Source organism: Strigops habroptila, chromosome 3 (genome assembly GCF_004027225.2).
Source record: "Strigops habroptila isolate Jane chromosome 3, bStrHab1.2.pri, whole genome shotgun sequence".
NCBI classification, from domain to species: domain Eukaryota; kingdom Metazoa; phylum Chordata; class Aves; order Psittaciformes; family Psittacidae; genus Strigops; species Strigops habroptila.
Window position 1 is genome coordinate 57,750,933 of NC_044279.2, and position 27,764 is coordinate 57,778,696.

The 27,764-nt window shown below is 39.8% G+C and overlaps 1 protein-coding gene across 2 annotated transcripts in view; it reads left to right on the plus strand.

Moving 5' to 3' along the window:
- SCUBE1 (signal peptide, CUB domain and EGF like domain containing 1) overlaps window positions 1-27,339 on the plus strand; it is a 209,196-nt gene extending 181,857 nt beyond the window's left edge. For both annotated transcript variants that reach the window (XM_030480118.1, XM_030480117.1), the window contains 12 exons: window positions 2,898-3,017; window positions 4,615-4,707; window positions 6,249-6,365; window positions 8,524-8,682; window positions 9,747-9,950; window positions 11,331-11,492; window positions 14,629-14,796; window positions 15,686-15,847; window positions 17,318-17,515; window positions 18,241-18,393; window positions 19,440-19,519; window positions 20,627-27,339. In XM_030480118.1, the coding sequence (XP_030335978.1) occupies window positions 2,898-3,017; window positions 4,615-4,707; window positions 6,249-6,365; window positions 8,524-8,682; window positions 9,747-9,950; window positions 11,331-11,492; window positions 14,629-14,796; window positions 15,686-15,847; window positions 17,318-17,515; window positions 18,241-18,393; window positions 19,440-19,519; window positions 20,627-20,779 (1,769 nt within the window). In that variant the 3' untranslated portion in view covers window positions 20,780-27,339. The remainder of the gene's footprint in view (window positions 1-2,897; window positions 3,018-4,614; window positions 4,708-6,248; window positions 6,366-8,523; window positions 8,683-9,746; window positions 9,951-11,330; window positions 11,493-14,628; window positions 14,797-15,685; window positions 15,848-17,317; window positions 17,516-18,240; window positions 18,394-19,439; window positions 19,520-20,626) is intronic.
- Window positions 27,340-27,764: the final 425 nt, after the last annotated feature.

The window sequence follows — 27,764 nt, forward strand, 5'->3', positions numbered from 1 at the left end:
AGTTATCCTGCTTTATAGAAAGTACTGGCACTAGCTGTGTCAAAAGTATTGTTTGCAATGAGCACAATCCTGTGACCCTTAAAAGTATGGCACTTGCTTCTAGTGCCACTTTGTGACAGATCTGAATTTCTGTATCCTTCTAGTAGATGACTTTTTTTCTGGGATCTTTTTTGAAGCACAGCACATCTTTGCCATGGCTACAGCCGTTCAAAGTATTTTCTGGGAGATTTTAATTCCATTTTCACATTTTTAATGGCAATGACCATTAAAAATTAAAAGACCTGAGGTCTTTCATAGTCCTATTTAGGTTGTGGGGGTTTTGTTTGGGTGGGGTTTTTTAACCACTAGTAACTTCTCATAGATAAATTTGGGGCCTAATACCTAACTGGGAGCAAGACAGAACAAGAAAGGGACTTACAGAATCTGTGCACATACTGAGGGAAAGCACTATAGTCTGGAGTCAGGGTGGGGTGGTGGGTGGGTATCTCAAGTTGGGTTTCAGCAGCCTTTGCCATTGGCTTCCCTCCTAACCATAACTATGTACTTCATTTTTCCTGCTTAGCTTTATGTATATTACCGTCCCCACTATATAGAGAATTAAGTTCTGTAGGAGTAAGAAATGGTTAACTCTGGTGGGTTTTAGTTATCCAACAGGTCTCTCTCGCAGTGTACCAGTTACTCCTCTGGAAAGGAGTTCGTAAATTAATAGCAGGGACTACAATTTTTTGAGGTCTGGTATATAGTTAGACCACAGAAGTTTTGTGCTATATTCCCTCTCAAGCTGCTAAGAATGCTGTTCCCATGGTAAGAGGCTGTATTGAAAATATTTTCCTAGTTGTAAATTTCTCTTCATTATTTGTAATACTCAGTTGGAAGATGGAAAATAGAACACCTCTATTGGTATACATTGTTTTATTTGATTAATTTAATGAGGCTTAAAATGAGTGTCATCTCCCTGCTGATCGCCTGCCTTTATTACCATCATTGTTTAGAGACAAGTGCATTCTACATTGTTAAAAAAGCACAATAAAAAGAAGTAGAATGATATTTAGTGATCCTGAATGCCTCATGATTTGGAGATACTTGTGGTAACAAAATCCTCTTTTGTTCAGCAATGACACTTTGCGCTTGCGTTGTCTCCTCAGTCCAAAGAAATAAATTCTTTAAAAACATCACCAAAGCCACATAAAGGACCTTAGGAGGGCAGTAAGTGGAGGATGATTACTCCCATATTTAAGATGTGAACACCAGGTGTGTTTAAGGGACTTGTGTATATTTATACTTAACCAGTGAGGCCAGGAATGCAAACCAGCTGGTGGCTGCTGGGACCCTTCCTCAGCACTCAAGCCAAACCAGGCAAGGCTCATTACAGCTACCACACTTGAATTGCCCTGTTTCATCCCAGCTTTACTGGGCGTTTCCCAAACCCTGTCAGACCCAAACCAGTCTGGCTGCTGCAGCTTTGGTCTCCCTTGGTGTGGTTCAGTGGTGAGCTGACAGGAAAAATGACATTTGCAGTAGCACAGTCAGCCATGAGCAAAACAAGAGTCAGCCACGTCCATCTTGTAAGGTGAGCGTGTTTGGAAGAAGTAGCAATGAACAGTCAGGGAAAAAGCATATATACGTCAGCAGGCTGAAGGGGCTGAAGCAAGAACTGTTTTACAGACACCTAGCTGAGTTTTAGCCAGCTGATGCGGTGTGAAATACTCGCTTGAAGCTGTGCCCAGCTACACTTGGCCAGCAGTCAGTGCAGAGGTTAAATCTCTGAGGGAAGTGGTGAGGCTGCCTCAGTGCAGGTAGTGATGGCACCTGCTGGCTGAAGGAACCTCATCATCTGTTTGAAGAAGAATATACTTAAGTAACACTTTGGTCCCAAAAGATGTCAAAATAAGTGCAGGATTATAATTATCAGTGGCATACCATCATCTCAGGGTGAAGTGCAGAGACTGGTCCAACAATTCAGAACAGCTTTCTGTAGTTTCAGCTAAAACACTGTCCTGGGTTCACAGGGGAGTGAGCGAGCAGCTGCGTGGTTGTGAGTTATCGACTGGGCTTAAACCATGAGAAACACAAACAGTCCCTTACCCAAATAAGAAGAGCAGTTTGAGATCTGCAGGGTGCTCTTGTCTTCATCCTGCCATGAAGCCAAGAGGAGTAGCTGGGTATTTCTATTGCACAAGCTGCAATGTGCCTTGTGTGGTGGGCATTGATGAGAAATGGCTGATGCCACTGTGTGTCACAGTGTCCCTTCTAGCACTGCTTGGAGCATTTCAGCAGTGGCTGAAAGGACCGGTGGGACTACCCATCTCCATCCCAGCATCTCTTGCCTCACCCCTGCCTGGCTGGAAGTTTTTTACTTCCAGAAGCTACAGCATGGAGCTAAAAGTAGAAAGTCTTTGAGAGTTAGAGAAGTGGAAAATACTGTTTTAGCAGCCATCTAAATAATAAGATCTTTGTGAGGGTGACTCCTTTGCATAGTGTGGTAGTAGGCTTGTTAAACCAGATAGCTGTGCCTCCAAAAGTGAGGAGAGGACATCTCAGGTCATATTACCTGTTGCTTCTGAGATTAAGATATGCACACAGAATTGTCCTTGTAATTAGAGATACCTGCCTTCCAGAGTGCAGATCTGGACCTGAACAGCCCTTAAGTGAAGGATAGGAGGGAAAGACTGACCTAGAGTTTAGGTCAAAAACTGTGAAGGAGTTTAATTTTCAAGTCTAAGCTCAAGATCCAGATACTCTCTCCCTCACATGTACTTATTTCAGAAATGTCTGGGCCTGTGGTTTTGCTTTGTTGCCATTTACACCTTTCCTCACCAGTGTATGCAAGTGGATGCACAAGGTTCTGTGTTGGGCAGTGTCTGATTTATTTTCGTTTCTCTTTTTTCTCTCCTCAGAGATGGTAAAATGTCTCCCGAATGCCAAACCAGCTCCCAAGGCTCAGCTAGTGTGTAGTAAGACAGGAGGCATAGAAAGCTGCTTCCTGTCATGCCCATCGAATACTCTTTTTGTTCCAGGTTTGTGCAAAATATTTGCCCTCCTAAGTCTAGAATGTGACTTGATGATTTTTCTCTGCCAATGTATTCATGATTCTTGCATTCAGTTTTTGTTATGGACAACTGTAAATGAGCAAAAACATCATTACAGCTTAAATTGGGACAGATAGGTACATCACTAAATAGAAGAAGAGCTGATTACCAGTTACCTTATAGGTTTGGCCCTTTGTTGTTTAATTTGAGGTGCCATTTGCAGAGGTGGCAAATTTCTAACCAAAACCTGAGACTCATCTAACTTAGCCAGGATGGTGCAAAAGAAAGATTTTAATATATTGAACTGCTGTGTCAAAAGTGAGGGAGAAAAAAAATCAACAGTTAATTTCTGTGAATTCCTGCTGATTTTCATTACCATGTTTTTCAACTTTGAGTCAAGTCCCCTGTGCCCATCCAGGCATCTGATTAAAATGAACTCTGCATCATGGCCTGAAATACCCTGTAATTGTGTGATGAAGCAGGTGCAGAAACAAGTCCCAAAGCAGAGAGTCCCCTGGGAGGAACTCATCTCGGTGAGCACATTCTGAGGCAGGGGCAGGAAAGGACCAGTGGGACACACTGGGAGATTTAATGCTGTGGCTGCCACAGCACATGATCAAGCTCCCAGACCAGCCAGGGTGGCGTAAAATTTCTATCAGCTCAGCCAGAGGCACTGTGGAGCAAAGGATGACCTAGCAACACCTTTAACGCTGTCTTACTGTCTCATACAAAATGGATGCAACTAAATCAGTCTCAGGAGGTTATATGGCAAAAAGAATCTCTCAGTATTAGCTGCTGTGGTTGCTGAGTTTTAATACATCTTCCTGGTAGTAGTTTAGCTGAGTGTTATTTATAGACACTCAGACATTTCATCTTCTCCCCCCTTTGTATCATTTGCTCCAGGTAATTTTCATCTATAGTTTTGCAGGGCAGGTGGGGAGGGGGATTGCTACTGTTTTTTCGTACGTGTTCTTGTGCAGACACAGGATTATTTTCCACAAGAATGTCTCTACTTTTACTATTTGTCCTGGCATTATGTGAGGTAGAGCTGTTCACACTTTATTTTCAGTTTAGCAGGGATTACTGGAACCATGCATTTATCTAATTTGTATGCACCAATACACAGTTTTATCTGTGCAATATGTAAACCCTGTTATGGTTCTAAGTATGTTATTTTTTTGTTTCTGCCAATAAATCCTGTCAAAGTCTGAAGCTAGAATTATTATGAAAGTACATGGTTTATTTTTTAAATTAAAGAGATGATCAAAGCGCAAGGACTCTGTCATGGACAAACAGAAAATACTTTCTGCTTGTGCAGCGTGGAATTATTTGCAGCTAACCGCATGCCAAATTGTTTATAAATGTAACATTTCAGTACTGGAAGAAACAGAACTTGTAGTCAACACTGACGCATAACCTCTGGCAAGCTATTTCAGCCATTTAAAATCCAAGTTCAGCACTTAAAATGCCTCCTTATTTAGCAGTATTAATAAGTTTGTCGAACATTAATGCTGGGGGGTGATGAGGAAGCAGGTGCTTTGAGAGGCTGTTGCCACATGTGCTGACAGTGTGTTCTACCCTGCAGATTCGGAGAACAGCTACACACTGAGCTGTGGCGTTCCCGTCCAGCAAGGCAAGGCTCAGCAGAAACGCAACGCAACCCTGCCCAGCTGCGCAGGTAGGTGCCCTCCTGCTCGCCTGGGCTTTGGTGTCCAGGAGGTAGGCGATGGAGGTCCTCCAGACCATTTGGGAGCTGCAAGACCTACAGCTCTCAAGTTACACAGACCAGAATTAAAGTATCCTGCATTCCATCACGTGCATGCTTGCTTTTCTGCAGCCCCTCCTTGAGGGGCAGAGGGTACATAGTTGCCCTCCAGTGTGGCATGTGTTGGTAGGTCAGTATAGGAGTGGTGGAGGTTTGAGATGTATTCAGTAGTGACAGATACTTAGAATAATTTACTTTCCATAGTCCAGCAAGGCAATAGCAAGCATATCAAAATGGCATTTCTTCCCAGACTTGGAAGTGAGCCAGAGGGGCCCATCAGTAGCACAAGAGCAGAAGGCTGCTGCGGGTCGCAGCCCTTGCCTGCAAAGCCCTTCCTTAGGAGCACAGATCCTCCTACTGGGGATTCCCAGTAAAAAGGTTATGAACACATACTGTTTCATTTATCTTGTTCTCAGAAATGGCTGGATTATTTTTGCAGAGACATTTCAAAATGTGTCTTAAAGCTGATACTCAGCATAAAATAAAGTTCAGCTCAAAATGGTTGAGGTCTGGCAAAATTAGAAGCAGCTGGAACAGCATCCAGCAGTGGGAAGTGTCAGCTCACTTTACATATCACTACCTGCTGTACTTCTCTACAATTTGCCAGATCTCTAACCATGTATTTCTTACATATTTGGAACGTGTGAGAAGATACGATGCTGTGGAGTGAGGTAACTGGGAAGCAGATGTGTCTGCCTGCAGCACAGGGGCAGGCTACCTCTATAGTCCTAGTTTAGCAAGGCGCTCCCAAGGAAAGAGGGACCATGCTGCAGCACTTACCTGCAGCCACCCCTCCACCTGCTCTAGGTCCCATGGGCAGCCCGCAGCGGCTGGCAGGTGATGGGCCAGGCCCAGCCTTTTCCACCATGGGCTCTGTGAGGAAGTCAGCCAGCAGCCACATTTCCTAAGTGGTGCATGGCTGTAGAACAGCCTTTAAAATCACAAGATGTAACTGGCTTGGATTTAAAGCTGAAGAATAAAGCTTGCAAGCCATAGACCGCAGTCAAATAAAGATGTTTCCTTTGGATGGTTTTCAACTGCCAACAGTGTAGCTCCACTAAATTAATCTTATTCCTGGTTGGCGTTAGCAAGAGCAGAACTACAGCCAAGTAACATGGGAAGTCACAGACACAGTCCGGAAAAAAAGGCAGGAATTATTCTTTTTCATAGTAAGGACAAATTCACCCAAATTCCACAAAGATGGGCAGGCCTGCTGGAGGGGAAGCCTACATGCAGAGCATGTGTGACACCAAGTTCATTGATCTTCATGGCCTCAAGAGTGCTTATGCAAAAAAAAATGAACTTATGGAAATGGATCCTCTTGTACAAAGTGTGTAACTCTTGGGCTGTGTCTTTTCTTTGTCACAAGACTTTTGAGTCTGTTTTTAAAAATCAGTTTCAGACTTCATTTCATCTGCATCCCAAATGATAGCTTTTTTACTTTATGTCAACAGATTCGTTAGCCCCTCCAATCAAGCAGAAAGCTCGTTTTAAAATTAAGGATGCAAAGTGCCATTTACGGCCTCGCAGCAAAGAAAAAACAAAAGATTCTGGGAAGCAAGCTGGTTTAGGTATGTGGGTTTTCTAACGTGTAAACAGCACTCTAATTTTTCTTTCTTTTGCTTGCTTGTTTGCATATTTTGTTTTCATACTGCAGACAGGAAGAAAAAACCCCAATGTTTTTCATATTTGAATCTGAATTTAAGTTCAGGCCAAAGTTCACACTCTAGCTGAACATTGCCTTGGGTTTGGATCTGACAACATCGAAATGTCACCAGGTGCTTTGAAAAATCTTTGTTCAAAAGTACATGAGTTTGGAATTCAGCTGATCCTTTTTCCGGCATTGGTAATGGTAGAAGTATCCTGAGACAAAAAGCTATGACCAATGTGAAGTTGCATGAAACAATGCCAGTTTGGTTTGGTTTTCCCAAGTGTGGTTTATGAAAGAAAACAAAAGCTATTATTTATTTGCTTTATTCTGGATTAGTATCTGTAGTTTTTGCAGCAGCAAAGATAAGCCCTAAGTGGTAAAGTTATAATTCAAATCTGGTGTTACACAGCCTTACGTCTTTTGTTATGTTGGAGTGAGTAGTTATGTTAGAAAAAATATTTAGAAGATTTAGATATAATTACCAAAAAACTGAAATTAAAAAAAGTTTGTGTCAGGCTGAATCAAAGTAATCAAATGTTTTTAAAACTCTGTATGACTGGGTATGTGTTTGAAGTGGAATAAAAAAGATATTTTAAAAGTTACACGTATTTAACAGATCTTCATGACATTTATTTCTCGTCCTCTGTCCCCTTGATGCTATGACAGGGACAGTTAGAGTGTTTGGGTGTTGCTGCTGTGCATTTCCACAGCTTAAAAGTGTTCGGGGTTCATTTAAATTAAATATTAACTCGAAATTTTGCTGATTTTAATACACAATATTGGTGTAATTGCAACAGCTCATATTGCAACGTAGCACCATATAGCAAACTTCTACTGGTGATATATTCTCTGTTGTGAATCTGCTATACCACCACTTTTGCTAGTGAGTGAGGAGTCATATATGAGCCCTGAACACAGGAGATTGAAAAATAGCTTTCTTAAAAAAATGCTAATGGTTTAAACATTTTCTTTTTAAAATTTAGACTCATAGTTTATCTTTACCCTGGAATCTAAACATTTATCTCTCTAATTTTCCACATATTGGCTTAAAACACACCTCAGTTGTCAAGATGCTTACCTTGGCCTTAGGTATTGTCTTCTTTTAATAAGATTTGATTTTCAGACTCATTTTTAAAGTCATGCAGTCACCATGGGAATGTATTTCATTGATGCATTTCCTTGTCCTTTGATTGCTTTGCTTTGTGTTTGTTATGTCATCTAAACTTTTGAGTCTACAGAAAGATTGTATCGTACAACCACACATTTGGAATTAAATTCTCTTGGTGGCTTGAGAGCCAGAAATTTCTCCCTGACCTGGAAGGTCCATTGCCTATCAGAAAAAGGATGTTTTTCACAAAGATGTCTTTATATAGGGAAAGAATACTTACGTGATTGTGCCCCAATGGATTGTGGCCTTTTCCTCAATGGTTACACATAATTGCCAACAGCATTCCGTTCCTCTGGCTTGTGATGAGAGGAGACAGCTGCAAGTTGTGTCAGGGGAGGTTTAGATTGGATATTAGGAAAAATGCCTTCATCAGAAGGGTTGACAAGCACTGGAACACGCTGCCCAGGGAAGTGGTGGAGTCACCATCCTTGGGGGTATTTAAAAGATGTGTAGACATGGCACTTAGGGACATGGTTTGGTGATGGACTTGGCAGTGCTGGGTTAATGGTTGGAATAAATGATATTAAGGGTCTTTTCCAACCAAAATGATTCTACCAATTCCCCTCAGATAAAGCCTTCCAATATATTTTCATAACCTCCCAGTCAAAGTCTTTAAAACCTTTGCTATCTGGTGATTGCTGAAAGAGATGGAATACCAGCTGGTAGTTCCTAGAGGCCCAGGCCTGCCACTCTTATCACCACACTGAGCATCACTACACTGTATTTGCTCCCCCTGCATTCACTAGCAAACCCAAAATCACACAGAGAAGGAGGTGTCTCGCAATCTGCGTGAAACATTATGAGGCCTGTCACTGCACTCATGATAACCCAGCTGACATATCGCTTATTAGCCTGTCACTTGCTACTTTGCTACTTGATTTCTTTTCTGTGTTGCTTCTCTTATGCAAAGGAGGTCAATTCCCTTGTACAGACAACTGCCAGGTGACCTTTGTGAATCTCAAGTGTGATTCCTCCAAGAAAAAACGTCGAGGCCGTAAGTCTCCATCAAAAGAGGTATCACATATCACCGCAGAGTTTGAAGTGGAGATGAAGTCAGAAGAAGTCTCAGGTTTGTGAAAGATCTGTCTGTGGAGAGAAATCAGAATTCAGTTCCTTGGTGTGTTGTTAGAATCTCTTTGATGCTATTTCATCAATCTACCATGCAAACTTTTTAGCACAAGCCTCATTCAACAGCCTTTCCAAACTCGAAGTTTCACAGATTTAATTGAAAGGAATCAGGTATGAAATTAAGATGAAGGAACAAAGATTGAACCTGCAGCAAAAGTCCTTCAAAGCCTTGGGTTAAGTCATGTACTTTAATTTAGTCTGATTTCTTTAAACAGAAGTGCTAATTGATGCACAGAGAATGTAAGGATTAGGTAGAAGTTCTGCAACAACTATGATAAAAATAGGCTCCAAAATGTATGTTGCTGAAACTTCAGTCTGAGAATCAAACATTTTTATCACACATTTGGAAAATTCATGTTTTCATAACAAACTGCAGAAAGAAAAAGAAGTGCTTCAAGTTATTCATGAGCTGTAATGTTATGCTGTAAGATCCAGCCAAAGAAAATGTGGGCTGAATTCTATAAACACATCAGTCCTCAAAGGCAGGTTTGTTAACCCTGAGGGGTACCTCACTAGCCAAGTGATTCAAACAGTAATCGTGCCAGAAAGTACCTTTCTTTGTGTCACCCAGGTATTTTGGTTAGAGAAATATGAAGGATTCCTGATCAAACGAGTAAAGCATGGGCAGATCAAATTCAGAAACAGTAGTGGTGGCAGACCGAACGCATATCTGGAAGTACAACACAGGGAGATTAATGCTTGCTGCAGCCCTCTTCCTGTGCATGCACTCAGTATACCCAGATTTCTTAATGCTAGAGATAAGATGCCAGCACTCACTGTGCACTTATAGGCCATGAAACTCAGTTTGGTGGACCTCAGCATACTGTCTTGTCCCTTTAAAAGGCCTGATTTTGAATACAGTCAGCTGCTTCTACAATTGATATGGAGGAGACAGTGAAACAAATAGAGGTGTCATAGCGTGATGCAGGCTCAGCTTTTTGTTAAGGACCTTGTTTTAAACATGAATCTCAATTGCTTCTAGTTTTGTTATCATTTCCCATCTAGACACCTGTAACATTGACTGTGTTCGGAAAAGGATGGAGCAGAAGCTGCAAACTGCAATCAAAACATTGAGGAAATCTATTAATAAACAGCAATTTTACATTCAGTTTTCTGGGACAGAATATGAAGTGGCTCAGAAGCCAGCTAAAGCTACTGAAGGGCATGAAGCTTGCAGTACAGGGCAAGTGCTGCAGGATGGAAAATGCGGTAAGTCCCAATAACCTGTTCAGCAATATCCCCCAAAATAAGCAATCCAAAATGAGCTTGTCCCTAGTGAGCCAGGCAGGAAACCTGTGAGATAACAGACAATTTAGATCAGTATCACTCAGCATATACGCGTGGACCACTGGTAGTTAGTAAGACTTTGAAGGGAGTTCATGAAATGATTGCAGGAAAAGAAGAGAAACATGTCTGTGGCTACATTCCCATGCTGTCAGCTGGTATGTATCAAGGCCTGCCACAAGGCAATGCTGGCAATTAGTTCCCAGTTGCTCCCAGCATCTTATGAAAACATAATTACAATTCTGTAGAACAATAATATGGTGTTTACCCAGATGCCATAGTCACCTCTCTCACCACCAAGTAATCTGTGACCCATGGATATATTTGTATTTAACACTCAACAGGTCCAATTAAAAAAAAAAAAAAAAAATGAACCTATAGAAATCTGTTTTAACTTGATGTAAAATACCTAATTTCTTTAAGCTTTTCCCAGATTATCAGGCTTTAGTGCTTTACTTGGGGGCAAGGTGCTAGCACAAGCCTATTAATGGCAGTTCTCAGCATGGCAAGCTTGCTTATCACTCAGAATCATCTTGTCAAAATCAGCATATCTATTTTCCCAGCTGCTTTTAAACACCAAGTTATTTACAAGCACACAGAAATAGTTGAGTGCAGATCTGATAGGTGCCTTTAATGAGTTGGTTCAGAGGCTGATTTCATTACAGAGGAACAGTGATTTAGAAACTATTGAAAGACTTGCTATTAGCATCTAGATACCTGTACATTTTAGCTACCCATATCCAGCAGAGAAAAATGTTTAATGGAGTTATGTGCCCTGTTGCAGCAAGAAAAGCTTGTGTATTCATATCTCTATATAAAAACACTTTCCAGTTGGGGTATTTGAGTGTCAAGAGACATAAAATATTACATGGGATACATTGCCCTCAGAGAAATCTCTGGAAAGGACCTCAGGAGACAGACTTTTTGTAGTCATCTGCCATAAAAACAACATGTAAATTCATATCACTTCCCATGTGTTATGCACCACCATTTTAATTAAACTGCAGGGTTTTAAGACCGCATCAGCTTTATTAACAGCATATTTCTGATAAACACTTCAATGCAGTACAATGCCATTTAGTAGCTTAAATAATAGAAGGACCAAGTCCTGATGTAAACTGACCTAGACCGCGGTGGAGACGGGCCTGTTTACATTAGGTGAGGATCCTGGACTAACATATGCGAAACATATGCCACTATAATACTGAGGCCAAAGAGATCCATCTTCTCTAAATGTTTGATATAAAGGCAAATAATGTGATCAAAATGGAAATCCTTATGTAGATTCCCCTTTTCTTTTCTCAGTTACCTGCAGCACGGGCACCTTTTATAGCGGAGAACATAATCAGTGCGTTCCTTGCTCACCAGGAACATACCAAGACACAGAAGGTCAACTTACCTGTGAGCCCTGCCCAAGTAACGATGGACAGGGCGTAGCAGGCGCCCGGAATGTGTCAGAATGTGGAGGCAAGTTTCATTTGATTATAAAAGGGTTAGGTGTTGCCACACACCATGTGAGGCATGGAGGCTAAAAGAGGGGAGAGCCTTCCACACTTCTGTCTTGTAAAGGTAACAGAAGAAATCTCTGTGCACTTACAAGTAACACACCAAATGTTTTGACTTGTTCAATCCACTCACATTGCTGACAAGACGATGGGACCTGCTACAGCAATGTGAGTTATGGTATGGAAATGAGCAAGCCAAGCAAAGCACTTTGCTTCAAGTCAGGTATGGAATCTGGCCATATCTCGACGTGTAAGGACTCGTCAGGTATACTGTGAGCCAAAGGGATGGATTACTTTGGACTGGTATTGGTGAGTCTAATGAACCCGTTGATTTAATGTTTTGCATGAGATGCAGTTTACCTGGTCTAATCAGCAGCAATCATAATTTTGAGATAGTTATGCTGCAGGGATCTGTAACCTGGACTCAGAGCTAATGACTGCAAGTTTCAATGCTGCTTGAATTCACTGTAGCTTTTGGCAAGTGAGGTAGTATCTCTGACTCAATTTCATGATGTATAAATGAGATTATAATGATGATAATACCTGGTTTCAGAAGAGAGCTGTGCTTCTGCTATAACTTGATCAAGATAAGGTTTTAAGACAGAACTGTTAATTATTTTCTTTACCTTATTTCATTACAAATGAGCAAAATCTAGTTTATAGCAGATACATTATTTGACTTTGAAGGAAATCTGTCCTATCTGCCATGGAAGTTCTAACTTTAAAATTCATCCATGTAATTTACATTAATGCTTTCTTCAAAGGATATCTACAGTGAACACACAATGAATGTCACTTGAGAAACTGCCACTTTTTCCCCATCCACTGAATAAAAAATAACTCTAGTATCTCCAGTCCAAACATATGGTAGATTTTGCTGATTTGCTATATGAAGTAACTATTACAGGAAAATTCTTGAAATGCCAGTGCATCTTTGTTATGTTGATTTGTATTTATCCAAAATCCAACAAGAATAGATTACCAAAATCAAATCTGAGTTTCTAAAGGTTGACTATAGTATACTGACCAAAGTGACATGTCAACTACAGAAAAAAGACTGGTTGTTTCAAGGCTTGCATTTGAATTACTTGTATTTTCACAACATGTTCTGCACAACAACAAAAAGAAACCCATCTGATTATGTTTGCAGAGTGGATCTGTCTCAAAATGTTTGCTGTCAGATCACAACAGTCTGTTTTTCTACTCAACTCTTCCCTTTTCTCTTTCTCTGAAAGTGGCAAGAGAAGAAGTCCAATATGCTTTGGACTTCATAAACCTCCCTGTCAAAAATTTTATCAAAATCAGTATGTCTCCATAAAATGTGTCAGCATATGTGATGAAACAGTGTATTTTGATGAACACAGATATTGTTAGAAATGTACTCACCACATGTAAGCAATAGTATTTTTGCATCATATCTTCTGGAGCCGTGATGCCTCTGTAGTAACAAATCAGGTATGACTGAAATCCTCACCCCTACAGGTGAGGCACATACAACAAGTATGCAAAAGGTTTTTAAGTGCCTGTTGTGTAGAACTCTGTGTTAGAGCTGCAAGTGAATAACATGCTGTGGTGCTTAATTTACATGCAATCCATGTAGGTCCAAGGCCAAAACACAATAGGAAACCTAGTCATTTGGAGCATTTCTCAGAGAAATCCCCTCAGATTTATATTTTTGGCAATTTCCATACAGAAAGCAAGAAGGGAGCAAGCTAGATCACTGATATACAGGTAAAGACTGAGACATATTCATGCTGAAAGCGTCGGGTACTTAGCAGTTCTAAAACCCATAAGTACCTCTTCTTTAAAAGGTGTCTGTAAGCCACACCTCACAGGTGCTTAATTTTCACACTAAAATCCAGATCCAAATCCACACTTCATTAACTGCCTTCATGTTAAAAGTCCAGTCACAAACTGTACCAAACCAGGTGGATCAGTCTTGCTACAAAAACAATAGCAGAATTGTCTTCAAATCAATATCATAATATTTCTCAGAGGACTGTGTCACAACAACCAGCTTGTACAGTCATATTCCAGTGAGCTGGGATGGAAGTGCAACTAAATTCCAAAGGTGTCCATAGCAGTTTGACCTTTTTGTGGGAACAGAACTTGAACTTTGCTTTTGCTCAGGAGTTCTAGTTCATCTGAAGTGGCAAGTACCCCAGATACTGGATGCCCCAGCATTTATTTCCCAGCAAGTTACCAGTGTTCTTAAGACACCCCACCCCACCTATAGCTCTCAGAACTTTCGGGTTTTCAAGCCAGTTGTTTCCACCTGCAGTTCAATTCTCAGGGAAGCTAAAGCACAAACTGTTGGGATTAGGCAACCTTGGGGAACACCAAACATCTCAAAGTGCTGGTCTCCCAGGCTGGAGTGATATGAAGATAGGCATTAATGCCATAATCTTGAAAACTTGACATCCTGATTCTCAGGTAGGTTGTCAGGGAGTAAAGTACTCAAGCTAGCAAGAACCAAGTCAAACAAATGCCTATCAGAAACTGCCTGGAGAGCAAATTTGGAAACTAGGTTGTATCTGTCAGTAGACTCATTCACAAAGTGCTTTGCTTTACACAGACCAGAGCTTCTGACAAGCACTAGTTTTCACAGCTACCTGGAAAGCTGCTGATGTCAGCTATTCTCATAGACAGGGTGCTGGACTGGTCCCACCCAGTCTGGTAAATCCCATGATCTACTGCTTCTATATCTATAAAATGGAGATACAAAAAACCAATTACTTGCTTCACAGATATGGTGCAAAATTTCATTTTTTCCTACAAAGTGCTTTGAAATTCTCAGATGAAAGCCTTGGTGAAAATACAAAGTTGTAACATCTTTATAAAGCCCATCCTAAAAAGAAAAAAAAAAGGGCAAACAGAAACATAGGTAGCAAAGAGCTACCAGTGGTATTTACTGGTGCTGTTTTTAGGAAGCAGCTACAGGAAGAATACAAAACCAGCAGGTAAGATTAGAATTTGATCTGCGGGTGTCTTGCTGTCATGTGTTTAAGTTAAAGGAAGCTTTGCTAACTACTGGTGGGTTTTATACTTTGTCCAGAAAAGTTGGCTCACTGATACAGACAATCATTTTCAATTTCTAGGGCAGTGTTCTCCTGGGCACTATTCCTCAGATGGTTTTAAACCTTGTAGAGTCTGTCCTCTTGGTACATACCAGCCTGAACCAGGAAGGACCCTCTGCTTTCCATGTGGCGGTGGGCTTGTGACCAAGTATGAAGGTGCTGTTTCCTTTCAAGACTGTGAAACCAAAGGTGAATTTGAAATCTTTCCACAATTCATATTCCTGCTGCTTGCCCTTTTGTTTGTAATCTTCAATGCCAAGGGGCTTTGAAAGGTTCCAAAACAAACATAGTCACTGCATGTAAAAACACAGTGTGTAAGTAAATTAAATGGTCAAGAAATCTGTCAACTAGGAATGATCTTCCGGGGTTGCAGAGACTGAACTGGCTTTATGGCTTTCTTTGGAATTACCATGGGCAGGTACAGGGTCAGCATGACAACTGGTGAGTCAATCAGCCCCACTCCATGGCAAGAAATAAGACAAACTTGCATTAGATAATGCTTTAGCCTTCACATCCTGTATATTTTTATTTATCAGATGAGAAAAACTAAACACTACACAAGTGATACGAAGTTAAGGACTGATTATTAATGGCCTAGAAACTGTAAGCATGGAACACATTACGTGTTCCATAATGTCAACTGCCAGTGCAAAGGCTGAAGTAGGAATTTGCTCAAACACATTATGTTGGTGTAGTTACTGGAATGACATGCTGGCCCTGGCAAACAGACACTGATGGAAACATCTCTCCCACTGGTGTGAAAGGCATTTTTATTGCTGAGGCAGATATGTATCAGCTCCCATTTATTACAAACTCATTGGAGACCACTGTATTAAATACAGTGAGAGACAAATATAGCATGCGTTACTAGTTCGTAAGGGTTTAGCTCTAGTCTTTGGAACATAATTTAGTTAGAAGAACCTTTGTAACGTGAAGCACAGGGAGCTGTTGTCTTTTTTGCCTTTTCTGGCCTAATAAGTATATCGCAGAACTGGGACCATGAGATATATCCAGGGTAAAGTTTTCTCTGCACTGAAGTTCGCTACTTTCTGAAAATAACACACCTCATACCTTACAGTTCACTGTTCTCCTGGGCACTACTACAACTCCACAACTCACAGATGTATCCGATGCCCTGTGGGAACATACCAGCCCGAGTTTGGTCAAAACTACTGTATCACCTGCCCTGGGAACACAAGTACAGATTTTGATGGTTCCACTAATGTTACACACTGCAAAAGTAAGTTACTTTTATATGAGTTGTGAGATGAAGCACATCTTCAGATCTGAACTGCAGCTTGAAGGTTCCAGCTGTCAGGCTGGACTTCAATTCTCTAATTCCTAGTTAGCATTCATCTACTGTCAGAAGGAATAGTAAAAATTGGGAAAACAATGAGAAAAAAGCCTGGGAAAGTACCGCCTGATGCATATGACTGGTTGAGCATTAATGTAATTTGGCAGAGTGCCAGCTACAAGTTAAAAGGTACAGAACTTTTGGGTTCCCAGATCCTGTAAGTGATCTTGCAATGATGCATATTCCTCAGTGTCTCTGCAGAGCACAGTATCTTCTATCAGAGTAACTGCCATTTTGTAATAATTATAAAATACTGGGAGAGATGGTCATGCATACTGCAACTGCCAGCTAATCACTTATGACAGTGAAATCTTCTCGCAGGCATTTCTGCAGTACTCAGCCTCCTATCTTCAATTACCATTTTAAACATCCCCAAAGATTCCAGTGCAGTTTTATTTGATCTTGTGTGAATGACTGATTCTTTTAGACAAGAAATTTTCTTTCATCTCTACCATGTTAATTTAAGAGAAAGTGTCTATAATAATTAGGTAGTATCATCTAAACAAACTATTCATGTGCAAGTCTGTCACAAGTTTTTATTCTGATTATTTGTTATGTGTCTTTGAAGCCCTTCATCATTTCTAATGTAATTTGAATAAATTAGCTATTTGTGAGGAATTTGAAGGAGTTTGATTATTTTCCTATAAAATAAAACTACCTTGTCACTTTGCTGTCTTAGATACTCCCTGTTTGCAAGCCAGTTTCTGATCTTGCATGATCTTTGAGGCTTGGATTAAGCAAGATATTTGAACATGTATCTAGTTCTATATGGTGACTAGGTCTGGAGAGCTCAAGCTTAAATAACTTCCTGAATCAGGCTTCTGTGGCAAATTCAATAGGAGATTTGAAAACTCAGAAACTGAAACTGAGCCATCAGTGGAGATTCTTTATTAACTGGTTTAATCTAAAATAAAGCAAGACAAATCTTTAATTACGATAAGGTTGCCTATTAAGATCATCACATTCATTCAGCTAAATCAGCTTAAAAACCAAGTGAAGTTAAACCAGAATACCTTCTGCATTTCAGCATGGTCTCAGTGATAACCACTCTGTGAGCACCTCCACAGTTGTATCATATTCACTTACCTGTGTTCATTTCTTAAGTGTTAAGGAGCCTGGATGACGTGTTGAATCAGTTTATACACTGGAGATTAAGGTTTTGCAAATCAGTTGGAACAGCCCTGCAGATCAAGTATTCCTTTAAAGGCTTTCCATGCTAAACAAGAGAGGCAGTTGGAGAATGTATGCATTTCTAAAGCCACAAGGAGGAGTTTAGATTTGCTCTTGACAGATCTAGAAGAACACCTCAAATTAGCTAATGGGCTAAAACAAATGCTAATTCATGTTTCTCCACAGACCAGCACTGTGGAGGAGAACTTGGTGATTATACTGGCTACATTGAATCACCCAACTATCCTGGAGACTACCCAGCTAATGTTGAATGCATTTGGAATATAAACCCACCCCCAAAGAGGAGGATACTCATCGTAGTACCTGAGATATTTCTCCCAATTGAAGATGAATGTGGTGACGTTTTAGTAATGAGAAAAAGTGGTAAGTTTCCAGACATGGGTGATTGATACAAATATTTACTGCCCACTGGCTGAGTGGAAAGTTCATACTGAAGGGAGAACTCTTCATTTATCCAGTGTTTTTAAAAGGATTGTTGAATGAACTGGTACAGCAAGTTAGAACACTGTACCAATAACAATTAACAGATTTATATTAATTATTCAAGTGTCTTGGCTGAATCACAGAGCAGTTAATGGGCTTCTGTCTGGCCCAGTTATGACATGGGATAAATCACTGCCATTCTCAAAGTCAACAAAGCTATGCTAAGTTATATTGGGAGAGCTATCTCCAGTCATCTGTACAAGCTGTGCTCTAACATAGCCTTTGCAAGTATATGTACACTGCAGTTACTGCTAAATCTGGGCAGTGTCACAGGTTGGTACACCTGACACCCACAGGAAATCCAAAGTTTTCCCAATTTTACGAGGAGTGGGAGATGTGTTGTGTCTTTAGGAAGTTAATTCAACAATTTCTGAATATAAGGCACCAATGAGAGGCACTCCTTTTTCAGTCCTGTTCAGGCATCCAGCTGCTAGTGATCTGTTGCTGAATCTCCAAGAGTCTTCTATCCCTTCTATCACAAGAAACTTCTGCTTTCAGCAGTGTCAGCTGAGAAGTGTTGTGTCAATTTGACACTTGTCACCTCTCAAGAAGGGTGCAAAAAGTTATTTTATAAAGAACATTTCTTTATTTAACCTTCTTTCTAGCTTCTCCTACTTCGATTACTACATATGAAACATGTCAGACTTATGAGAGACCTATTGCATTTACCTCAAGATCGAGGAAACTCTGGATTCAGTTCAAGTCAAATGAAGGAAACAGTGGCAAAGGGTTTCAGGTCCCCTACGTGACTTACGATGGTGAGACTGGCATTGTTTTCCACCTTTGCATTGTATCTGAGTTACAGAAAATTGTCCTGTAGAACGTCTGATACACTGATTACAGGGAGAGAGTAATGAGGAAAAAATTGATGTAACTCAGTCTACTCTGAATTACTTTAAAATCAGTTGCAAAGACTTTGAAATAATACCTACTCTCATTTTTATTACTTTTTCTAATACTTAAGGATGGACAGCACGTTACACAGAATTCTTTAAGCTTAATCCTTATGCCACTGAATTAAATGAGACTCTTTTAATTTACATTTATCATATGCGTAATGAGAATAGCATTTGCTGTGCATTTTGGGAAGTCCCTTCATAAAGTCCTATTGGTAGCACAGCCAGTTTTGAAAATTATAAATTAATAAAATCACAAGTCCAACTGAGGAAAAAAAAAAGATGCAAAAAGAAATATCCTTTCAGTGACCACTTTTATAAATCCACATTTTAAAACATTCTGGTTTGTCACATAGATTATGTATTAAACTGTGTATTTTGGACTTCGGGATGATTTCCATTCTAATGAAACAAGGACTTTTCCGTGATACCTTTGGCAGCTGTTAGTTAGTCCTTCTCTTTTCCAAACACCAGTGAAATTTTGTGAATGATGAGAAAACATGGATGAAGTTGGTCATTCTGGAATCAAAATAAGAGCTGTTCTCAGGGCAGAAATCTGAATCTGCTTGTAGCTGTACTGCTGGCTTCACATATAACCTCTGACAGTTATTTCATATCCCTGGTCCTGTTTCTTCATCTCCAGAATGCAGATAATAGAACATTATCTAAAGGGAATAGTTTTCTGGGGCTAAGTTAGTATTTATATGGATAATTCAAAATTACTGTTCTAAAGCAGTACAAAATTTTAGTGTGTTTAGATTAGACTACAGCAGCTTGAGAGACACTGAATAATTAACTGGATACTAAATTTTTCCACTCTGTCTTGAAGAGGAGGTCAAGCTAATGTCTGGCTATTACCCTTCCAAAGGATGTCACAAACTGGCACTCAGCTGATCTTTATTTTTCAGAGGATTACCAACAACTAATAGAAGACATAGTTCGAGATGGACGATTATATGCATCAGAAAATCATCAAGAAATTCTAAAGGTGAGAAAGTTCTGCTTTATCCAAGGCTAAGCAAGAATTCCCTTTACTAAATATTTTCCCAAGATACTTCTCATTACCCTGACAGGGTCACAATATTTAAAGCTCAAGTGTGACCCCAAATTAAATTCTCTGTCTTCTGAGGTTTATGCTGGTATTTGGAGCAGCACAAACTCGGTAGCTCAGCTGGGCTGAGCACGTGCTTATGTCCTTTGCTGAATCAGGAACTAAACTAAATGTACGCTAAAATGATTGTATGTTAGAAAAATTAGTCAACCAAGAATGAAGAAACTATTGTTTGAAGACCTGCCTTCTGGCATGTGTTTAAATGAGTCATTAAGTTAGCATTTCCTCTGCTTTAAAAAATGTGTTTGCCTAAATCACTGTCCTGCCTCAACAAGACATAACCATAATGTCCCATTGTAAGCTGCTGGTGAAATGGTTTTCCAAAGGTGCAAGCAACACGTTGGAGAGAATTGTGGAGGAAGGCTGCTGGGCTGCCACCTCTAACAATTAACTAATTCAAATTGAAAAAAGGCTGTTCAGGTAGCAAAATTCAGCCATGTAAATATACTATTTGGAAGGACAGGAACTGATTGACAGCCAGCTCCCCTGTCAGTATTCTCTCACTAGAGCTTTGAGGTTGCTGAGGTCCCAGCTGCAGTGGATACATATGGTCAGGCACAGGCTCAGCTGAGGCTCTGAACCAAGGCTTTACCAAGGTACGGGAGAAGAGCTGATCATCACTGAAGGCCAACCTTCTCTCTTGTTTGAGGAGGGAAGGGACTACAGCATGGAACAGGCTGGAAGGGCAGCCAGAGGCAGTCTGCAATCCTAATGCCTAACTTTTGCAACCGGTTTGTGGTTAACCCAGCTGCTGCCCTCTCAGTTCAGGACCTTCCAGGAATGCTAATTGCAAAAAACTGTCCAACACAGCAGAAAGCTTCATCAGTATAAAACTCCACAGCAACATGGAGTAGTTGTCCTCACTGCTTTACCCAGAATCAAGTTTTGCAAAAAAACCCTGATTGTTGTTCATTAATGTTGAAAGCTGTTCAGGCACTAAATCCAGACCCTATTTTTATCTAATATAAATGTTGTCTCCCACAGGACAAGAAACTGATTAAAGCTCTCTTTGATGTACTGGCACACCCACAAAACTATTTCAAGTACACAGCACAAGAGTCAAAAGAGATGTTTCCAAGATCATTTATAAAGCTACTGAGATCAAAAGTTTCCAGATTTCTACGACCATACAAATAGTCCAGTGGTAGTCAATTTTTGGTTCTTTTGCATTCCTGTCAAATATTGTCTTTTCTCCATAGTAGAAACATTTCCTAATTTGAAGGCTCTTTTTTGCAGTCTTTGTTTTCAATTGTATATTGAAGAATACCTATAATGTTTTATAAGTGTTAAAAGCCAATGTTCTGAATGGGATTTTTACTACAAAAGAAAAAAAAAATGCATCCTTGAGCACATCTAGTTGAAGATCCAAATTTGTGTCTGCACTAGTGTATCTTCAGTTCCCATTTGAAATTACATGATACAGAAAGTATTCTTTCTAGCTTTTTCTTTTTCATCAACAATAACTTTCATCAAGCAAAGAAGGAACTTCTTCAGACAGGATTAAACTACCTGCAGATAAGTTCTGTTGTAGAAAGAAGTATGTAGTATAAATAATATTTGCATTTTGAATTGCACTTGAAGTTTATATTTGAATCTCTAGAAGAAAAGAAAACAATCTAAATTTTGCTGTCTCTCATTTGTGGCTGAGTGGAACCTCTGTCCAGGTAGAAATCAAAAGGGAAAAAACAAAAAAAAAGAAACAGATGTATAATTTTGTTTTGTGACTTACATGAGATTGAGTTCCATGCCCTGACCTCCTAATGTTTTTATCTGTCCTCTTCTAAACTTCTTCAGAGGTTTGCCACTGTCAGTTACTTCACTGAAACAGATTTAGCTCTGGATTTCCATACACCAGTTGGTCCCTTTGAAGGCATTTACAATAGGATAGGTGAGAAATGAACAACAGTAGTAGTCTTGTTTTTCTTTCTGTTAATAGAGCATCTAATTAATTACAATATATAAATATATAAATATATACTTCTATTTGTGGGTACATTAGTAATGTTATCTTTAGTTACTGTAAATATTATTCATGCTTAAATCTTAAATCCCACTCACCCTATTTACCCATACCTATTTGTAACTTTGCTTAGATGATTAAATGACTTCTCCAAGTGCTTGTCGCTTCCGGTTACAACAAACTGAAGCCTTTTGGAGTTTTGTAATACTGGATAATGGTTTACTCTGGGACAATCTCTTTTGACGTACATTATTCCAGGAGAATTAACATTAGTTAAGATGCACCTGCTGTCCCGTAAAGGGTCAGCTCTTGCCTCTTCTTTGGGCACCCCTCACATGCAGGCCAACAGTTAACCATGAGGATGACACATGTGAGAGGAGCTCACGGAGGAGGAATTTCTGTTGGACCTGCCATCTCTGAAATGCTGGGAACAGACCTGTGTCACAGGCCCAGGCTCTGTGGGGGTGAGGGGTGAACAGGACACAGTTTTGCAGATGAGAGCAGGCCCTGCAGTCTTCAGAGACCTGGCACTCCCTTTTGTCACAGAATTGCAACCACGGGCACTGCAGGGGCTGCAAGAGAGCGTTAGTCTCGTGGTCAGGCCTTCCTTACAGAGTGACAGGTACTGGTGGGTTGAGAGGAGGATAAATTCTGTGTTTCCTAGCACAGGAAGTAATTTCAACAAGAGAGTAGCCTTTTTTATTACTGTTTCAGCCTCTTTACTCTTAAGCCCCTTCCTTTTGTATATCATTTTCCCTTTTGATCCTACAAGTTTATTACATGGAGTAAATATCACGCCAGCATCCTTTCAGAAAGAGACTAGCACACCATTTTGCTTCACTGCTGGGTTTGGTGGGGTTTTTTGCATATCTACCCTGTAGTTTAACATACCATTGGATGCTCTCAAAGACATACATTAAGGGTGGTCATGGTTAACTTGTTACGCATTTGTCTTTGAGCAAGTGCTGTTTAAATATACAAAGCTGGTTTCTGTTGGCTACAAGTGGTTGAATATTCCATTTCTTAAGTATTTTGTTGAGGTTTTCTACTTAGCCATCTTGTAATTTTGCTTGCCTTCTTTCCTTTTCTGTTGAAGAGTATAGTTTTTTTCTTTCTATGCCTGAACAGTTTCAACTTAGGGTCTAACAACTCATCTTTTCCACTCATGGATCTTAGGTCTTTGACAAATTTCTCTTTAGTATATATATATTTATATATTAACCCTCTTTTTAAAATGTAACATCTCCATAAAAGTCCTTTGTTAAAGGCTGTTAAACCTAACTTTTTATGAGGATGTTGAAACTATTTTTGTTAAATATTCATCATGGGTTACTGTAGGTGGGCATTTGAAGGAGCACATCTCAGCAGCCCTAGACTCAGTGCATGTCTGGAACGAAAAGAAAGTTATATCTATTTTTTTTCTTTAACAGGAGTTAGTCGTAGAAAATAATTAAAAAGGCAACAATCTTTTTAGGTATTCAATTATGTAAAAGTGCATAGCTAATAAAACTACTTCAGCCAAACAGTATTTCAAAGTCTGATAGGTTGTTCAGAATGATCAGAATGGGTCAGAAATGCAGCCACTCTACTGAAAGATATGAAGGAAAAGATAGATAGGAAAGATAGGGAGAAAAATAACTTCCTCATTTGCTGAATAGTTTACAGTGATCTTTAGTGTTTTAAACTTTAGTAAATGAACTTTGGAACCTGATGCTGTGCAATGAGTTTAGTAAAATCCTTGCTAAAATTTTTGCTTAACAGCCCACACATTTGGACATAATACCACTGTATGACACTGGTGCCAAGCTGGACAAACCTCCTCTCTGAAGTGGGGCTGAAAGTCATTGACTTACGAATCCTGAAACCACTGGCAGCACCATAACATTTTCCAGGTTCTTTAGCTACATGAGAAACCCAGTGCCAGATAGTGACTGCAAGAGGGATGTGTCCCAGTCGTGGCCCCTCTTAGTGGGGCCTTGGTAGAGCTGTGAGAGGTGAACACAGGCGGGATCAGCTACGTTTAGCTCTGGTACCACTTGCCCCGACTTACAACACGTTAGTTCACTCTGACAGACAACCTCAGAGTGTGTGTTGGCTCATATTCCTCGGAGCCATGTCAGGGCATGGACTCCACAGTCAGGACAGGGCACCTGAGGATTTCTGTAGCAAATGCAGACTTTATGTTGCTGAAAGCCGTAAAAGAAAGAGAATAATTCGGCCTTCAGAGTGAAATGTTTCTGAATATACAGGGATTTCACATGTATTTAGAAAATGAGTCAGGTCTGAATGTTGTGGTGCTGCATAGAAATGGATGTGCAAATTTCTAACGAAATAATTAACCACAGGTGGTCTATAGGACTGCCTGAACTGACTTCAGCTGATCTGTACAACATCACAGAGTTTTCACACCAGCTCTAAAAGCTAAAAGTGCTTTTACTTTCACACTAGATTTACAGTTACAGAAACTGGCGGTCACCAAGTAGAAGGTGAGCTCAGCTCTTCATTTGTTAATGTAGGTGTAGGGTGCCTTCATTGTCAGAAATCAGACAACATATTGCTACTATAAAACAACAGTACAACAAGGAATGTCTTCTTCAGTGGAGAAGACCTAGACACATTTGGGAATCAAAAAACCATAAAAGGAGAAATATGGCTGCCTTTAAGAAAACCAGCTTTGTGAAATGAATCAACGCATCACAGAGCAGAAAATTTTGGCTTTTAACCTAAACATTAAATATTGCATTTAAAAACATTCAATAAATACAGCCCTGTGTCTGCTCTTATAGAATTACATGTTGTGTGCAGGATAGGTGCAACAGCACATTTATGTGTTATTACAGGAAGGCTGAAGAAGTGTCTATTTGTGATTGCCCAATTCCACGTCACAAAATGAGCTTTTTATTTTCAATTTGCAAATGCCTGTATGCTTAAAAGCTGCACCTGTAGCACTTAGAATTTTAAGCATCTCCTCCTGCTTTAAATACTGCACTTATTTTTAGTGAGGTGGTGGTGAATCATCCCTAAACATTCTCCTGTGCCACCAAATCACTGCCTGCGCACCTGCTGTGGTCTAGGAGACTGCAGCAATCAGAAGTTGCTAATCAAGCCCTAAGTCTTGTGTGATTGCTGTGGGCAAAGTGCCTGTGTGTGTCCTTTGAGTACAGGAAGCATCAGCATTCAGTGTTCAATGGCTTGCCACCTGCACCTTGCCCACAATAGCAAGATTTTGCTCACCAAAACTGGATTTAAAGCTGCTGAAGTCTTCTTTCAGCCCATTTTCTTGCCTTGCCTTCCCCTCCCCAGCAAACATTAGATTTTTACCTAAAGACCAACCTTTCAAAAGAAATGTATTTCCTCATTGTGCCTCCCCCATAGAATAAAGTTAAATCACAGTACGATATAACTATTAAAGATTTAGACTGATCTTTCCTATATGCCAGCTTCATACTAGGGTATACTTAAAAGTAAGTAAGCTTACTTAAAACTAGCTTACCTAGTAAGCTAGATTTAGTTTAGTTTTAGTATTATTTTAGACTAGATTAAAAAAATACAGGCTTGGTCACAGAGTTTTCAGAGTCTGCATTCTTAGTTGTCAGCTGCCCACCTGCAGCCCTCTGTCTGTAAGCAGAACGCAAAGATGATGCCACATGAACAAGGAACGTGCTTACATGCATTAAACAGTCAAAGAGGAAAGCCAAACCCCACCCTGTGGCCTGCTGGTAAGCATGCCCAAGCAATCCAGATTTCTCAGGTCAGTCTTATCTATGAACAGTCCAGTTTTAATCTTTCAGATAACAAGTTACGAATTTCAGGAGCAAAAGCAGTGGTTTAATTCTTACATAAGAACCGCTGACGGTCTTTACCAGCAAAACCCAGCTGCTCTGTGACAGTTCCCATGTCTGGACTCTAAATACCTTTGAGTGCTCTTAAAAAAGAAGCTGTAGTAAAATCTTCAACAAGTGAATCCAGTGGCAAGTTCTGAGCCACCTTGGGGGTCTGGATTTTCCCTTTTCTAGTGATGGGAATGAGCAACACACGCAGTTACTTGTACCTCTGTTATGAGTTCACGTAGGTGCATTTTTGTCATAGTTTAAAACCACTGATTGACAGGGATGGTAGTAACTGGAGAAGTTCTATAGACTCTCGGTACTTTGAGACTTTAATGAAACCATTTTCTAGGATGCAAGACTGTTGTAAGCACTTGGCAGGGAGGGGGAGACTGTTGTCTTCCGTAAGAATTCACAGAAGAAAGGAAATTTCTGTAAGGTAGCAGGAACTTATTCCTCAATGTGAGACTTGGATTCAGGGAGGTCTCACGTTTTACCATAACATTTTTCATCTGAATAGAAACAGACTGGGAGATGAACTCCGAATGTCAAAAACCTGTTATCTAAGTATCTGAATATATACAATTCCAGTTTGTTCTTTCATTTATTTATTCTTTTTCATCAGTAAGCTTTTAATCTATAAAATTAATATGTAATATACAAGAGTAAAATGTACAGAAGTACCTTTAGATGTAATAATTTAAACCATCTGTATTCAGAAAGCAGAGATAACAAGTTTAAAGATATACAAACGATTGCAATTCAATTTTAGCTGAATTTCTCAATATCTAGAAAAAGAAGTGGCTTTGCTTAATTAAACTTTATTTTAATGATTGTGAAAATATCTTTTTTAGAGTTTGTTTTTGTTTCTTTTTTAATTAAAATTATTTTGTACATATTGTTTTCTATGTTTTATACCTTAGAAAGGCCGTTAATTGGCATTGACAGCAGCAGATACTCAGCACAATGATGAAAAAGGTACTGCAGGAGACTGGGGTGGATATGGTCAGCAGCCAGATTCATCCTTCCAGGTTACTGCTCTAATTATTTCTGCAGTCGCACTGGCATCATAGGAAGAGTTTTCTGGGGCAGTTTAACCTGCAGATTTTCAGAGAAGTGACTATCAAGTGTCATTCTGAAGTGCTTACCATTTTCATAACATATAAAGAATACATATTTTAAAGTTAGTACTAGTTCTTCTTCCATTGTTAGGATAAGAAACACCACAAAACTCAGAAATAAAAGGGAAGCCAAAGGATGATGCCCAAGTATAGTGTAAAGACAAAGAAATGTAGGGTATATCTGTGCTTCCAGCTAGCAGTGGATGTGATAAAACCTCATACTGGATCAGATCATAGAGCCTTTTTTAGGCAAAACTGCCACTGAGGTCAGTGGTAGCTTCACCTACATAAAATTCACTATGATCATGTCCGTCATCTGTTAAGCAGAGATTTCTGGTAGACTAGGTTTTGGGGGAGAATACCTGGACTGTAATACTGGTTCCTGTACTGATTTGCTCCATGTGACTCACTGGGCAAGAGTGACATTTTGAACTAAACGCTTGTAGTTGCTGCTGGGACTTGGAAGCTTTATTACCAATGTAAATTATGTACAAACAGCTATTTGCATATGAAATGTACCATGGTAGTTTAGAGCAAAGGTAGTGAATAACTGTACAAAATTTGATACTTAGAAAATAAAATACAGTGGTCTAAGCCTTACCAATACTTTAACAATACTGTCAGATTTGTAGTAGAAAAGGTTGTTGTAAATGTACCTTTAAGAAAATACACTTCCTTTTGCCTCTGTATATTAATAGCTTTGATTTCTCTGTCAAAGCTCAAAATGAAGCATGTAATAAAAAAACTTTTGTTAAAATCGCTTTCATAATAAACGTAAAATGGAATGGATGCCCCTTCCTGACATTTATTTGTGTACATGGAAAAGGCTCCACACACCAGTAATGTAGACAGGAATAAGAAGAGAACTTTGCCTTTTGACAATATTTACATATTCTGGACCGATTTTCATCTTCAGGCAACAGAGAGCTTGTTCTTCCTCATCGAACAACTGGGGTTTGTGAGTGCTAGGGCACAGAGTTAAGTGCCTTCCAGATAGACTTCAAGGAGAGTTTTTCAGAGCAAGAAGAAATCCTGGGCACAGCATAGCACTACATCACCAACATCCCTCCAGGACCTTTAGCCACCTCTTAAGATGTTACTACTTGTATCTCCTGCAAGTGCCCTTTCCCACACCCCTCTCTTGAGAAGCAGCCTCAAAGGAAAAAGGAAGGAAGTTCTCTTCTGCTGGTGGCCTGATGGGCTATTCCACCACA